The sequence below is a fragment of the Sorex araneus genome, chromosome 5 (assembly GCF_027595985.1).
Source record: "Sorex araneus isolate mSorAra2 chromosome 5, mSorAra2.pri, whole genome shotgun sequence".
Classification (NCBI taxonomy): domain Eukaryota; kingdom Metazoa; phylum Chordata; class Mammalia; order Eulipotyphla; family Soricidae; genus Sorex; species Sorex araneus.
This window is the reverse complement of record NC_073306.1, coordinates 10429584-10446986: the sequence shown is the minus strand read 5'-3', so window position 1 is coordinate 10446986 and position 17403 is coordinate 10429584. Positions and strand designations below refer to the sequence as shown.

The 17403-nt window shown below is 42.2% G+C and overlaps 2 protein-coding genes across 3 annotated transcripts in view; both read left to right on the top strand.

The window, feature by feature from the left end:
• Positions 1 to 17403, top strand: part of PDE4B (phosphodiesterase 4B) — a 655118-nt gene that overhangs the window by 168743 nt on the left and 468972 nt on the right. The gene's annotated exons all lie outside the window — the stretch shown is intronic.
• On the top strand, positions 3803 to 4314 carry LOC105942953 (60S ribosomal protein L23a-like). Its single transcript, XM_055138090.1, has one exon. The coding sequence runs from the start codon at positions 3803 to 3805 to the stop codon at positions 4271 to 4273; it is 471 nt and encodes a 156-aa protein (XP_054994065.1). The 3' UTR covers positions 4274 to 4314.

Genomic DNA, 17403 nt, shown 5'->3' with positions numbered 1-17403 from the left:
AGAGAGGCGGGTGGAAAGCCGACTATAGATTGAATGCAATAGCCACCCAGTATCTCCATTGCAAACCATAACACCCCAAAGGAGAGAGAGAACAATAAGGAATTCCCTGTCATGGCGGGGGGGAGGGAGGGAGACAACATGGGGTTGGGCATGGGGTTGGGGGAGGGACCCTGGGGCCATCGGTGGAGGAGAACGGGCATTGGTGGAGGGGTGAGTAGTCTAGTATTGTCTAACTGTAACACAGGCACGAAACTGTAGCTGCACCCTCACGGTGACTCACTAATAAAAAAAAATAAAATAAAAAATTAAAGTAAATAAATAAATAAAAAGTGTTTGCCCCAGCTCTTTTAAATTAGAAACCCTAGCTGTGAGGTCCAGTCCATACTTGGTATTTAATAAGTCTTTCAGATGATTCTGAAGGTTACTAAAGTTTTAGAACTTTTGTTGAAGTATCTTACAGATCAGTTTTGAAACCACCCTGCTGGGTTCCGAATGGTCCCTCACTTAGCCCTCAAAGTGGACAAATCCAAATTACCATGGCATAGTTTGAACATGTAAAATAATTTTTCTGAAGTTCTTGCACAGTTAACAGAAAATGAACTCCGAGATATAATGGTTTATAAAATATGGAAATGTAATATAGCGGCTTACAGCAACAGTCTTATGATCAACCTTATCTTTGTTTTTTATTTATTTATTGCTTTTTGGGTCACATCCGGCAATGCACAGGGGTTACTCCTGGGTTACTCAGGAATTACCCCTGACGGTGCTCGGTGGACCATATGGGATGCTGGGAATCAAACCCTGGTTGGCCGAGTGCAAGGCAAATGCCCTACCCCCTGTGCTATTGCTCCAGCCCCTCAACCTTATCTTTGGATCACAAGTCAATTGAGGATAAGTTTCCATATCTGTTAACTGATAATATTAATATTGTATACCTTTAAAATCATTGTTAAAATCAGGCTAGATCATGAAAGTAAAGCAATTAATACCGGGTCGCAAAATTGTTCGTAATACAGTTGTTTTGGGCGTTCAGTATTCTAATACCAAACATTGTACCAGTGTGACCTTCCCACTTCGACCAGTCTTCAGTTTCCTACCGTCCCCCTATGCATGCCTGTTTGGCAGGCACAAAATAATTATTTTATATTGCTTATTACCGAGGGTATCCCTCCCACATGGCAGAGCCTGGCAAGCTACCCTTGGCGTATTCGATATGCCAAAAACAGTAACAACAAGACTCACAATGGTGAGACTGGTGCCCACTCAAGCATATCCATGAACAATGGGATGACAGTGCTACAGTGCTACCCCACCCCAGCAACTAACTCTATGGCCTCCTTTACAAATATTGAGTCTTTCACCCCCTTGGAATTCAAAAGGAGCCCTAAGTGTGCCTGGGTGATTAGAGTTTATGCTTCCCATGCACCAAATTCTAGTCCAAATTCTTTGTTAAGACTCTGTTTTTTCTGTTGTTTTGGGTTACTATCAGGTCCCACCCCCAACATGTTTGGGGCTTTGAACAAGAATAGAAACAGGAGGCCCCCACATTTATTTGCATTTATAATTTACAGAGCAAGCGAAAATAACTTTTATTTGCTGTGTAGGCAGAATAACAGCCTTCACAACTCAGGGACCTTTATATATATATTACTTTGTGTAATAAAGCGACTCTGCAGATGTGAAAAATGGGAAATCTTGGTATGGGAAGGTCATCCTAGTATAGAAAATTACACACTAATATGGAGGCTGTATATACTATAGTCTATTTTATATACTGTACTTATAATGTATACTTTGCTAATAATGTATAATACACATATAATAACATCCTAATGACATATACTATACTAATAGTCTAGTCCAATGTCAGCAAGTCAGGGATGAATTGTGGCGGAGGGAAATTGGAGTGGTTCTGTGTCAAGGGTAAGCCAAGCAGGCAGCTTCTAGAAGACAGATGCAGCAAAGAAATAGATTATTCCCGGGAACCTTTAGAGACAATGCAGTTTTGCTGATCAAGTTTGGACTTTTGAACTTGAGAACTGTTTGATAATACATTATCTTTGGTTTTTACCCACTTCACTTGAATTTTTTTATAGCAAGAATTATAAAGAAGCTATTAACCCTCTCACCTTCATGACTTTCATTTTCAAAAATGTGTACCTGTTTTTCATAAGATTGCAATTTGACAAAATATGAATAATCCTTAAATTTAATGTTTATTTTTGTGTAGTGAATGGTTTGTGACAAACCAATGCATTTGAATAAATAAAATATTTTTACTGAATAATTAATAGTCTGTGACTAAGTCAGTATTATCTGAGTGAGTAAACTATATGATTTGTTTTCTGTTGCATTAATTACGTTACTTTAAAATTGTGTTATTAACTACATTAATTTTATTGCCTTTATTTCAATGCTTGTTATGAGTTGTGTTGTTCAGATAATTATTATTATTAATTTGCATTTGGCAGTTCATATATACATTACTGGAAAGGTTCACACCTGTGGTACTCTGGGGCCATGCCAGGGATTGAACCCAAGGCTTTGAACTTGCCAGGCACATGATCTACCAGAGTCACATTTCGAGCTCCTTTGATTTTTTAAAAAAATATTTTATTAGTGAATCACAAGTGGGGTACAGTTACAAACTTACGAACTTTTGTGTTTGCATTTCAGTTATACAATGATCGCTTACCCATCCCACCACCAGTGCCCATTCTCCTCCACCAATGTTCCCAATATTTTTCCCACCACCCCCACCACCTCACCCCGCTTCTGTGGCAGAGCATTCACTTTTGTTCTCTCTCCTTTTGGGTGTTGTAGTTTGCAATAGAGGTATTGAGTGGCCATCATGTTTGGTCTACAGTCTACTTTCAGCACGCATCTTTCAACCCCAGTGGGTCCTTCCAACATCCTTTACTTGGTGTTCCCTTCTCTATCTGAGCTGCCATTTCCCCCAGCATGTGAGGCCAGTTTCCAAGCCGTGAAGCAGACCTCCTGGTCCTTATCTCTACTACTCTTGGGTGTTAGTCTCCCATTCTGTTACTTTATATTCCACAGATGAGTGTGATCTTTCTATGTCTGTCTCTCTCTTTCTGACTCATTTCACTTAACATGATACTTTCCATGTTGATCCACTTATATGCAAATTTCATGACTTCATCTTTTCTATCAGTTTCATAGTATTCCATTGTGTAATGTACCAAAGTGTCTTTAACCAGTCATCTGTTTTTGGGCACTCCGGTTTTTTTTCCAGATTTTGACTACTGTAAACAGTGCTGCAATGAACATACAAATGCAGATGTCATTTCTACTATACCTTTTTGCCTCTCCGGGATATATTCCCAGGAGTGGTATTGCTGGGTCAAATAGAAGCTCAATTTCTAATTTTTTGAGAATCATCCATATTGTTTTCCAAAATGGGCTTCTTTGATTTTTAAAAATTAATTGTATTTAGGAAAAAATTTGGCTCTACTGACATAGTGGCAACTGGATTATCATTAAAACTCTTAAAGAAGTGCTGGGGGCTAGCTCAGAGGCAGAGGAGAATGAGTCACATAGTCGAGGCCCCAGTTCCATCCCTGGGACTGCATGCCTCCGCTTCCTCCCCAACATCACCGGGTGTGATCTCCAGGGTTCTGGCACCTCTGGCTCTGGACATTGAATTTCCTGGTTTCTCTGGCCAAATATCATGGTAAGTGACCCTTTCCTCTTGAGCACTGGGTGAGAATGACCACCCCCACACACGCACCCAACAACAAAACTCTAAAATATCATTTGGGAAACCCTTTTCACGAAGATGGCGCCGAAGGCCAAGAAGGAAGCCCCTGCCCCTCCCAAAGTTGAAGCCAAAGCCAAAGCTTTGAAGGCCAAGAAAGCAGTGTTGAAAGGCGTCCACAGCCAGAAAAATAAAAAGATCCGCATATCACCCACCTTCCGAAGACCCAAGACCCTGCGGCTGAGAAGGCAACCCAAATACCCTCGGAAGAGCGCCCCCAGAAGAAACAAGCTTGACCATTATGCCATCATTAAGTTTCCTCTCACTACTGAGTCAGCCATGAAGAAGATAGAAGATAACAACACACTTGTGTTCATTGTGGATGTCAAGGCCAACAAGCACCAGATTAAACAGTCTGTGAAGAAGCTCTATGACATTGATGTAGCCAAGGTCAACACCCTGATTAGGCCTGATGGAGAGAAAAAGGCATATGTTCGGCGGGCTCCTGATTATGACGCCTTGGATGTTGCCAACAAAATTGGGATCATCTAAACAGTCCAGCTGGCTAATCCTAAATACAGTTTTTTTTCCACCATAAATAAAATAAAATAAAATATCATTTGGGTTTAGAAAAAAATATGAACTTGAATATCATGTTCTTACACTGGTGGAGGGCTTAAGCCACACCCACCTGTGCTCCGTTCTTGCTCTTGGCTTTGTGTCCAGGAGTCATTCCTGGTAGTATTTGGGGGACCATGTAGGATGCCATGAATAAAACCCAGGTTACCCACATTCATGGCAGTCGCTCTATTTGCTGTACTATCTCTCTGGTCCCATGTTCACACATTTAAAGAGCACAGATAAATTATTATGATCTCAGTAAAAGACAAATATTTAAGCAGACATTACAAAATATTTAATTTAGATAAACATATCTGAATGTGATTTTCCATGTATAGAGCGACATTTAAATGCACAGAAAATATAAAATACAGGTATGGTTGCTTTGTGTAAATCCTCACTAAGATTAAAATTATAGGCAGACTGTACTCTCGAGTTTATTTTTACTCCAACTATCTCCTCTATTGCTGAGAAAATATTTTCTCATTCTTTATAATTTATCTTAAATCTATTTGTTTTTATTTGGGTATCACTGTGTGCATATTTCACATAGTTCATCTGAAAATTTTTTTATTTAACCACCATGATTCATAAAGTTGTTCAAATAAAGTTGCTTCAGGCACTTAGGCATTCAATATTCGAACACCAGTCCCACCACAGTTGTGACCTCTGACCAATGTCCCCGGTTTCTCACCACCCCCAAGTCCTGCCCCCTTAGCAGGCACTTCGCATTTACTTCAAATTTACTTCATGTTGCTTGTTACAACAAGATGGCAAGTGGAACAGTCAGAAAATAGATAAATAAAAGGCAATTTGTGGTCATTGTTATATCTCACAATGGTGTTAGTAAAGTCATTAACTGAGGATTTGTTGAGCTAGTGCTGGTTAAGCCCTTGTATTATTGTTTTTATTTATTGAGCATGGTGGTTTTCCATGTAACTTTCCCATCAAAATCGTTGTGCTTCTACTGGGCTACGAGTACTGTGAGGCGTGTAGCTGTGCCAAAATGTAGAAGGAGGTTGGGTGTGGCTGTTGCCAGATCTTTCTGGAAGGAAGTGGAACCTGCCCGCCACCATTCCAAGAAGGTTCTCAGGATCTTCAGCCCAGAGATCAAGCTACCTGGGAATATTTGGCAGCGTAAGCTTCTTTCCCTTCATGTTTTGGTTTAGAATATTTCCCCTCGCCCCCAATTTAAAAGGGATTTTTGTTCTTTTTAAAATTAAGTAGCCAAACCCGTATCTGCTTATGTTTTTGTCTTGGGATTTTGAACCATACCCAGTGGTATTCAGGGGCTGTGTTCAGTGACTCGAGTGACCCCTGGCCATGCTTGGGGACCATATTTGGTGCTGGAAATTAAGCTGAGATTATCGGCTGCAGGCAGGGCAATTGGCTTAACCCTATGCTTACTCCAGTCCTCTGTTTATGCTTTTGTGACCTTTGTAAAATTATTAGTAGCAAGCAATAATTCATACCAAATAAAAATAATAAATAATTCATACCAAGTAAATAATTCCAAATTAAAAGAAAATTACATTTGCAGCCAAACAACATGACTTGTTTTTGAATAGAATATACTTGAGGATGTTTATTCTGTTGCTTTATTTCTTTGTATTTATCTTTTGATCTGGTTTAAATGACATTCCATTTAAATGTCATGTTTAAATGACATTCCATAGTTTAAATGACCTCTAGTTGACATTTCATTATGGGCTAAGTATAGTTTAAGGTAAGCTCGGTAAGTACATCATTACTATGCTGGGCAAATGTTGTAAAATATTCTGTTATAATATAATGAATATGGTATTCTAATTGTTCCATTAAATTTCACCATTAATAGTCCAACTGTGACTCTCAATAACAAATTCAAATCCCAGCCGTACCTAGCACAAGGAATACCAATGGACTTTTGACCAAAATTCTGTCTCCAAAACTTTTTCCTTGTTGACTTTTTAGCACCCAAGTTCTAGATATGTCCAAATAATATTTCCTATTTTTATATGAAATAGAACTATGTTTTTGAACTTAAATTTTTGTTAAATATTTAATGATACTAAAATGATTTCCAAATTCTAGTTCAATGCTTATCTGGCAGTCAGTGCAAAAATATCTGCATCAGGTTTCTTGTATTTTACATCAAGATTTAAATATATGCAAAATCATTGGCAATACAAATGGTTTAATATTGCACAGTGTTCTATGGCATCCTTGTGTGGCTATTGTGAGTTCCTCAGGGACAATGAGCAGGAACATAGAGAGATATAAGAAACAAACACTTGGTACCACAATAAAAGAACAGAAGAACTTATGAAAGTCTATTGTACCCATTCTGTGAAGATATATTTAAGCGATTAATTTCCCCCTAAAATTCTTTCTTTTTAAGAGAAAGTGGTGTTGGGCCACACTAGGTTGCTTAGAACTGAATTTTTGCTCAGTGCCTTGGAGTAGCTTCTGGTGATACTTAGGGAACCAAGAGAGGTGCTGGGTATTGGATAAAGTTGGTCCTGTCTTTGCTGCCATGGCATGGAGTTTAGGTTTATTGGATAACACCCATCACAATGCTCCCAAAGCATTTCCTCGGTATTCATCTTTAACTTCTCCTTGTGCTCTGAATTCCCTATCTGTTAATCATTCATTCCCCCAATCAGACTCTGTGACTTGTAAAGTCAGATTCCTCAGAGGATTCTGGATTTTGTATTTGTAAAGTGAAACATTGCTTTTCTTTTTCCCTTATGTCCTTTGTAATTTACTTTAGAGCAATGTCCTTAGTGTATAGACACAGGGAGACAGTTGATGCTATGCTCTTGTTACTTGAGAGTTAATTAACTCTAAATAATATCTGCTCTTGGATACCCGTCATACTTACTCGACTTCAGCCTCAGTTACCCTTAGTTCCTAGCACCCCCAAATGAGAGTCCTGATGAGTGTTGGATGGACCCAGGGCAAGATGTAAGCTATCCAAGCATCCAAAGGGACAAGGCTGTAAGCTTCTCTGGCATCAAAAAGATACAGGCCAAGTGCAATGAAACTTCTAATAAGTTAAGAGCAAGGTCATGGACAGACTCTGTCATTATCCAAAAAGAAGAAGTAATTGAATTAGGACCCTGCTGGGATTAGGAAGGACTAACTGGTCTGAGGGCTGTAGTTTGGGATATATAGCGAGATGTCCCCAGGAAAGTCACCCTATAAGATTAATATATCTCTTACTGTATCCATACAAAATGACTAGAAAAATTATTAAGAAGTAAATTTAAGATGAATGTTTAAATGGATTTGGACGAAGGAAAGAAGAAATACATTTTTTAGATAAAATTCTGCCCTTGGATATTTCTCCTAGCAGGATGAGATTTTTTGTCCTAGCTTCCCAGGAAGGAAGGACTTTGCATATGTTGATTGTGCTTCCTCACTTATGTGTAATTGCTACCCCCAATCTTTGAGGTTTGGCTCTTAACTAACCCAGGAATGGGAGAGAGTGAAACTGGATGGGGTGTGTGAGACTGGATTGAGAATCAGTGTGAGTCTGGAACGGAGACGGAGATGGGAATAAATGGTGACTGATCACCAACCAGTTTGGCAGTCCTGTTGCCCTCCTTCATGTGTCCATCAGCAGCAACTGACCGGGGTTGTGAGGTAGTTCATGGCCACTAAACGCATGCAGTGTGATCCCATACTTTTTGAACTCACCCTGGGGACCATATAAAAATATTTGACTACATGCAGTGCAGGCTGGAGCGATAGCACAGCGGTAGGGTGTTCGCTTTTCATGCGGCAGACCAGTGTTCGATTCCTCCACCCCTCTCAGAGAGCCTGGCAAGCTACCAAGAGGATTGCGCCCACACGGCAGAGCCTGGCAAGCTACCCTTGCATATTGGATATGCCAAAAACAGTAACAATAAGTCTCACAATGAGAGACATTACTGGTGCCTGCTCGAACAAATCAATGAGCAACGGGATGACAGAGGACATGCAATGCAAGTGCTTTAACCACTGTACTATCTTTCTGGCCCTCAACCTTTTAGTTTGGAGATACACTGCTCTGTAGCACTGTCATCCTGTTGTTCATCAATTTGCTTGAGCAGCACCAGTAACATCTCCATTGTGAGACTTATTACTGTTTTTGGCATATCAAATACGCCACGAGCACCTTGCCAGGCTCTACCATGTGGGCGGGATACTCTCGGTAGCTTGCCAGGCTCTCTGAGAGGAACGGAGGAATCAAACCCGGGTCGGCCACATGCAAGGCAAGTGTACTACCTGCTGTGCTATCGCTTCAGTCTATTTTGGAGATAGGGACCAAAAATGTAGAAAACTGCTTCTCTGGGCAGTAGTATGTGAAATACCCACTAAAGTTACAGTATGTTTCTGGGAACATCCATCCTTTTAGGAGATACTTTTTATCCTATCTATAGAAATCCATCTTTCCCTACTGCCTCAACTCTAAGATGACAACAGGAAAGGCACAACCCATTTTTCCACGATACTTACTAGTGTGTCACAATGAAATAGCAGATGTTGGCATACATGCAAGTGAAGAATTCAAGTTTCTTAGGCTTGTGTTAAGAAGAGTCAAATTTAGGGTTTATGCCCAGTTTCAGACAAATTCATGCCCAGATTCTCACAGTGCTCATTTTCATACTCTAGTCTGTTGATTCAAGAGTTTTATATTCCTGTCTTTTTCTTTTTTTCCTTTTTTGGGTCACACCCGGCAATGCACAGGGGTTACTCCTGGCTCATGCATTCATGAATTACCCCTGGTGGTGCTCGGTAGAACATATGGGATGCTGAGAATTGAACCTGGGCTGGCCACTTGCAAGGCAAACGCCCTACCCGCTGTGCTATAGCTCCAGACCTTATTTCGGTCTCTTATCTAATTGTCTAGCATCTTACCCACACCCTTTATCACTCATAATAGATTCATATTTCGTTTCCTTGAGGGAATGCCGCCTGATCCCATTAAAATGATCTGAATGCGATTCTGATGTGACAGAATTTTTTGAATTGCCTTTTAGTGTCCTTCTGATCCTTGAATTCCTCAGGGAAGTGGATTGTGCCTTATGCATTTGTGCATTTAAAAAATTTTATATAGTTTTACTAAGATACAAAGTTATGGATCTTGAAAAAGAATTCCACTGCTGTCGTTACTGAGCAGATGCAGAACTCGAAGTACGTGCCCACACTCAGGTCTCTTAGCTTGAGATCAGCTGCAGGGATATTTTAGAAGGCATCCTCAGAAGAACTGTTACCTAGGGCCAGTTTGCTTTAGTTATTTATTGAAATTTCGACCTTTTGGTATTTGTCAACAAATTCTCTCTGACATCTGACTTTTCAAGCAGGATCTTTGAAATGAGTCACAGTGGTTCCCAGATTGCAACTGGTGGTCAGAGATGTCTTCTTTCTAGTTGGGGATATTTAGGGTTGTAAATGTCTTTATTTTCTAACTTTTAAAAAATTGATTGAGGTTCTGTGATTGACAGTTCTGTTAATGATGATTTCCCATGCGTATAATTCTAACACCACACCAGTTTACCCATTTCCTCCCCATAAGACTTCAGTGCTCCTCCCTCTCACCCTGGCCCCCAACTCAGATGTGTGGATCCGTTCTCACATGGATGGCCAACGAACATGAAACTGTTCCCAGAGTCACTCATGATTAGGGAAATGCAAATCAAAACGACTTTGAGGTTTGAAAATGTCTTTGCAGCTCATTTTCAAGAGCAGTGCTTTTAGCTGTCTGGGACAGTGGTCTGTTCTCACTTAAGAGACACAAGTTGCTCTTTTGACAGCAAAGTTCTTCTCTGTCTCCTCTAACACCTTTTCATCAAACAAGTGGTGCTTTTCAACAGAATCTGTCACTTCTTCCTTCACAGTCCCAAAGTATTTTAAAACACATTCATGCATACTGCAAGCACAGAAATCTACATCGCATAAGTACCACTTTAGACTGATATAGGTGGCTATATAGAGATAAGGATGTTAGAGGCAGAGAGAGAGATAGAGAGAGAGAGAGAGCGCGCAAGTCTGAGCGAGCGAGCGAGAGAAAGAGAGAGAGAGACAGAGAGAGACAGAGAGAGAGCGCGCAACCATACACATGGAATATTTAGACCTAAAGAAGGAGCTAAAGAGAAAAAGAAGCAGAGAAAGAGATAAAGAGACTGAGAGATAAAAAGAAAGAAAAAATACAGAGATAGGGAAAGAGAGAAGGAAAATGTATGAAGACTCTGAGAGAGCAAAACAGTGGTAGAGAAAGAGAAACAAAGAGAAAAAGATGTTAGTCTTGAATTTCTGAGGGTTCCATGCTGGTGTGATTGTCAAATAATTTTCCAATGCTATAGTAGATTTCCCATAAATGTTTGCCGACTACCTGAATGATAAATGAGATAAAATGAAGTGGGCCTGGAAGTAATCTCTGCCATATCCATTTTCCCTGATGCCTATTTGTAGATTTTCTCTAGAAAATGTCCTTTGGTAGCACTGCTGGCTTAGAGGTTATGCACACCATAAGCTTTACTAAGAATAATCAAATTATATATCATAATTCTTAGGAATTTGTACTCCCAATAATGAATGATGGGCTGGAGCAATAGCACAGTGGCAGGGCATTTGCCTTACAAGTGGCCAACCTGGGTTTGATTCCTCTGCCCCTCTCGGAGAGCCCGGCAAGCTCCCAAGAGTATCTCGCCCGCATGGCAGTGCCTGGCAAGCTCCCCGTGGCATATTGGATATGCCAAAATCAGTAGCAACGAGTCTCAAAATGGAGATGTTACTGGTGCCTGCTCGAGCAAATCGATGAGCAACAGTGACATGACAGTGACAGAATAATGAATGTTAGTTCCTATTTACTTATATAATTGCAGAGCCTTGGTGTAGTCAGACTTCTTTATTTTGTTCATCTAGTCAATATGCCATGCTCACGGGTTACTTCCTGGCTCTGCACTCAGGAATTACTCCTGGCAGTGCTTGGGGGACCATATGGGATGCCAGGGAATCAAACCATGCTCGGCCACACGCAAAGCAATGCCCTATCCCCTGTCCTATTGCTCTGGCATCACCATTATCTCTTCTTAATCCTCCTTTGGAGAAGGAAGTGCTTCTGTCTCTGTGAGGGCAGGTCAGCACAGTGCCACTGTCCCTCTGATTTGTCCTTGTCTAAAGAAAACCACCATGCACTGGGTTTACCCTGTGACCAATGCAATCTTCACCCCCACCCCACCCCATGTATCTCAGGTGATGAATCCAGCCCCATTCAGAGCTTCTTATGGAGGTGGCTGAGACCTCGATTCTGGTCACCTCTCAGGTGGCTTTCTCTATTCCTGCTTCCCTTCCTCTCCCGCAGAGATATGGGTGCTCTCCTAGGTGCCTCCTACTAAGATTTCAGCATCTACATTTCTCTGACTCTGCTTCCCAGGGGCAACTTGACCCAAAACTGTCTTGTTCTCAAAAAAAAAAAATTTTTTTTTATTTTGAGCCAATATCCACAGCATGCCATGAGTGTTAGATGCAGGAGCCATTTAGAAATAACATATCATTTCATATCATTCTAAAACGGACAATGGAGCTGAAGTTATCCACAAAGTCACCATCTCACTTTTTAGCCTCCCCCCATCCTCAAATGCTGAATGCTGATCTTTAAGTATGTTTTGTATGTTCAATTACACATGTAATCTTTGCTCCCATGCTTCAAGAGCACGGCTCCCACCTGCTGTGTTCCTTCTTTGCCCTTTGAATTCTTTTTCATCTTTCCTGACTTACTTGGAGCAAGAGTCTTCAGAGAGTTTTGAGCGATGGCCACAAAATGCAAAATGTCGAAGAGAGAGCTAGGGCTGCTATAATAAGAAATTTAATATACTTTAGGGCCAAAGGGATTCTACAAGGTTTAAAGCTCATTTCATACAGCCAACCCTGGTTTGATCTCTGGTACCACAATTCCCCAGAGCATAACCTTGTGCAGCTCGGGGGGCCCCAAATACCACATTCTGAAGCTCTCAACTTGAACTCCAGCCACTTGTCTGATAATTGCTAGGAAGATCCATGAGCTCCACTTGGGAAGTCACCTACCTTCCCCAAACTTTAATATACAGTCCTCATTTCCTCCCCTGCACACATGGCTAGTTTGAAGGGGCTCTGACCAGTGCAGAGGGCCCTACTTTCTGGAGCACTCAGGTTCTTTTTTTTAATAATAATTTTTATTTTTTAATGACTTCATGAAGTACAATTATGGACTTATAAACTTTTGTGCTTACATTTCAGTCATACAGTGATTGAATACCCATCTCTCCACCAGTGCCCATTCTCCACCTCCAATGTTCTCAGCATCCTTCCCACCACCCCCACCCTATCCGCTCCCCCCCACCCCCCCCCACCCTGTCTGCTCTCCCCACCACCACCACTTCTGTGGCAGGCACATTTCCCTTTTACTCTCTCCCTCTCTCCCTCTCTCTCTCCCTCTCTCCCTCTCTCTCTCTCTCTCTCTCTCTCTCTCTCTCTCTCTTCTCTCTCTCTCTCTCTCTTCTCTCTCTCTCTCTCTCTCTCGCTCTTCCTTTAGGGTGTTGTGGTTTGCAATGCAGGTATTAAGTGGCCATCATGTTCGGTCTATAGTCTACTTTCACCACACATCTCTCATCCTGAGGGGGCCCTCCAAGCACCCTTTACTGGGTGTTCCCTTCTCTATCTGAGCTGCCTTTTCCCCCAGCATGTGAGGCCGGATTCCAAGCTGTGGAGCAATCCTCCTGGTCCTTATCTCAACTATCTTCGGGTGTTAGTTTTCCATTCTGTCCACTTTATATTCCACACATGAATGCAGTCCTTCTATGTCTGTCCCTCTTTCTGATTCATTTTCACTAAGCATGATACTCTTCATGTTGATCCACTTATATACAAATTTCATGACTTCATCTTTTCTAACAGCTGCGTAGTATTTCCATTGTAGATGTACCAAAGTTTCTTTAACCAGTCTTCTGTTCTCAGGCACTTGGGTTATTTCCAGATTCTGGCTATTGTGAACAGTTCTGCAATGAACATACAAGCACAGATTCTTAATTCAATGCTCATTGCTACCTTGAAATTCATTACGTGTTGGAATAAGTAGATTCATCCATGTAAATTTTCAGCCACACAAAGAAGTCAGCAGGTTTTTGACAGCCTGGTTGTCGAAGGAGGAGCATGGCCCTTTGTAAGATGTGGGATCTCATCCTGTCTCCCTTCTCTGTGTTGCACAGTATAAGGCTCCTTCAACCCTCCACATCTTCCTCATTGAGAAATGATCGAAGAAAGGGCCTATGAGTAGTTGGAACTTGCTAATTAATAAAAAAGAAATAAATTGTTCTGGTAGCGACCTGTGGCAAAATCTGAATTAGTGATGTACTTAGTGATGTCCGTGGGTCTGGCCCCTGATTTCCCAGGCTCCTAGCTGGGCTGTGTGTTAGCAGCAGCATTGTCTGGGAGATATGCTTCAGGACGTTCTCTGTGTCCCATCCGAAAACCATGCGAAGGCCTGTTAAACAGGAAATTAAATGAGTTCATTACAACTTTCCTCTCTGGTCCTGGGTATGTAGCTTTCACTCAAAGATGAACAGTTATGTTTTTTGGGAAAGGCACTCAAACTTTCCTAAAATGTGCTTATTGTGGAAGACAATACCAAAAGGGTTGTTGCTGGAGACTGGAGTAATAGCACAGCGGGTAGGGTGTTTGCCTTGCACACGGTCAACCTAGGTTCGATTCCCAGCATCCATATGGTTGCCTGAGCACCACCAGGAGTAATTTCTGAGTGCAGAGCCAGAAGTAATCCCTGTGCATCAGCTGGGTGTGACCCAAAAAGAACAACAACAACAACAACAACAACAACAACACAAAGCGGAAAGGATTGGGTTTTTTTTGTTGTGCTTTTTTCTTTCTTGTTTTGGTAGAGAAAATGTTGGTAGCACAGCCCCACAGCATTGAGTGAAGGACAAGCCAAGAGCTAGCCCCAGAGGAAACTATGCCTTGTCTCCATGGCATTTACTCTTCAAAGTGTGCAAGGAATAGGAGGAGAGGGATGACAGTTGTCTCTTGCCCACATATTCTAAGGAGTTAAGTGTGGCACACTTTCACAGTCCCACCTTGGGAATTTAAGAACAAATAGCTGACACTTGTGCTTCCTCCATGGCCTGCTGTTGCAGTGCTTCTCACAAAACAGTCACTCAGAACTGGGGTTTTGTGCTCATGCTCTTCAGTTTTATGTGGTCGGTACCAGTTGGGACCTCCAAGAGTCCTTTATTATTGCTTGGGATCACAAAAGGTTTTAAGTCCCAGGTCAACTCTGAGCAGGGATCATCATCATTATCATCATCCCATTGATCGTCAAATTTCTTGAGCAGTCTCAGTAACATCTCCATCCGTCCTAGCCCTGAGATTTTAGAAGCCTCTCTACCTGTCCTTTCCAATGGTGCCGCCTTGGAGGCTCTTTCAGGGTCAGGGTAATGAGACCCATCATTATTACTGGTTTGGGCATATAAATACGACATGGGGAGTTTGCGAGGCTCTCCCATGTGGGCAGGAAGCTCTTGGTAGCTAGCCAGGTTCTCCCAGAGGGAGAACTGGGCTATAAGATGTTGCATGGCTGCAAAGTGGCCGCGCACTTCCAGAGCTTGGTTTCATAGTCTCTGGATGTTGGCCATTGGTGGAATTACAGGACACCGGGGGCAGTCCCTGGGTGTGACTGCCTAGCTACTGGAAAATGGGGGATCTGGGCGGGAGAGGCCCAGTCCCAATCCCAGTAGGCTTGGAGATCTCAGCTCTGGGTCCCACACACATGGGTTCCTCTGCCGGTTCCTTCATGTGTGAGGCTTGTCCAAATATGTAAAAAGGGGCCTTGAGCCTGGCTGTGGCTGAGCTCAGGAGGTCTTTGGCTGAGCAGGGAAGTCTTGGAAAATTTCTTAGGATGTTCCCAGGTACAATGTAGGGAATTACCAAACAAACACAAATTAAGACTCATTTAAAAAACAAATAGCTGGCTTGTACTTTCTCCAGAGCCCCTTGGTGTAATGTTTCTAAACCATTTTCAGCTGTGGCCCCCTCTGGCCTTATTTCCCTCACATGGCCCCATTCCATTCTACCTTTGACTCCCTAATCTCATGCTGCACTCTACCATTTAGGTGGTGTTTACCTGTGCTCCCCTGGAGGTATCCTGAGGGACCAGAGGAGGCCACATGGCCTCTAATTGAGAAATTTTGCTCTAGGGAAAATAAAGGGAGAAGTTTTGCCCTTTTATGGAATTGAGTTGTGGGCCCCTAAAATCTATTGGTATGAGAGTATTTGAAGAAGAGTCTTGGGTGCTGATTAGGGCTACAGTAGATCCTAGTATAGAGCCCTAAAAGTTGGTGTTAGTGGCCTTCTAGAAAGAGGAATAGAGAGATCTCAACTCCTAGCCTAAAGAACTTTAAGATCAGGTGTTTTTTTTTTTTTTTTTTTCTGTGAAAGCCCTATAGTCTATGCAATTTGGTGATAGATGCTCGAGCTACTCAGACAAGCCCTTTCACTAGTTTTCTTTCATCATAAGTTTTTGCCTTATTGCTTTTTAATGAACTGGTACTTGTTGACCATTAATTACCAGAAAGACATGTGTAAATGGAATGAATCCCTCTCCACCATAAGGGTTTCAGGAAAGTGTTTTCTTCTTCTTCTTCTTCTTCTTTTTTTTTTTTAGCTTTTTTGGGTCACACCCGGAAATGCTCAGGGATTACTCCTGACTCTGCACTCAGGAATTTCTCCTGGCGGTGCTCAGGGGACCATATGGGATATTGGGAATCGGACCTAGATTGGCCGTCTGCAAGGCAAATGCCCTACCCCCTGTGCTAAGGCTCCAGCCCCGTGAGTATTTTCTTGTGAGTTGAATTGTGTTCTCCAGGAGACAGAAGGATGTCTTAACTCTCAACATCCATGAATGCACCTTTATTTGTAAGAAGGGCCCTTGCAGGGGCCTGGACAGTCCAGCAGGTAAAGCGCTGGCCTTACATGCTGCTGACCTGGGTTTGAGTCCCAGCACCCCATCTGGTTCCCCAAGCTCCACCATGAGTGATCCCTGAGCACAAAGCCAGGAGTACACCCTGATCTGAGTGTAGCCTACCATACCCCTCCCTTGCTCTCTCCCACTAAGAGAGAGAGAGAGAGAGAGAGAGAGAGAGAGAGAGAGAGAGAGAGAGAGAGAGAGAGAGAGAGAGAGAGAGAGAGAGAAAGGGATTTTTGCAGATGGAATCAAGGTGATAGATAGCATAGTGAACCTAACCCCAAGTCATTGGTGTCCTTCTAAGAAGAAGAAAATGCTCTTGAAGACTGACAGGCCCCCAGGGAAAATGCTTAGGGGGAGGGCAGCGGATCTGCACTCCAGCTGCCCTCAGAAGCCAGGACAAGGCAGAAGGGCCCCTGCTTAGAACCCTAGAGGAAAGCCCGCTCTGCTCACAGCTTCGTTTCTGACACAGCCTCCGAAACAGCAGAACACAGGCGTAGTTTAAGCCACTCCATTTTCCATCTCGGTTCCAGCAGTTCCAGGAGCAGATGGACTGCCTTCTCTCATTCCAACGGTGGCTGTCTTCTTGCTGCTAGTTTCTTCTCTTTGTCATTGTCCTGGCAGCATTGCCCTCAGAGCAAATGAATGAGATTCACATTTGGCCATTCAATTAGCATCCATTCAATTCCAGTTTTATGTAATAAAAGGTGAAAAAAGAATCGCTGATCTGGCCACAATGTTTCTTAGCCCCCAGGCTCTGCATTATTTGACCTTTGTTAGTTAAACCCAACTAACTACTTATAAATAAAGTGGCCACATTTATTTGATGCTAAACTGGAGCTGAATGGAGACTAGGTCTTGTCCGGTGTGTTTTAAGACGGGCGTAGAGGGAGCTGGAGCCATATGTGTGAAGGTGAATTTTCATGGACTCTCACAATCTATGGTAAATAAATTAATTCTTATTAGTATATTTTACTTATCCCCTGTGTCTGAAAAGTATTGCGGAGTATAGTTGAATGATCATTTACAATTTGAGTCCATACTGAATCTCCTAGCAGAAATAAAATATTTTCATATTTGAATT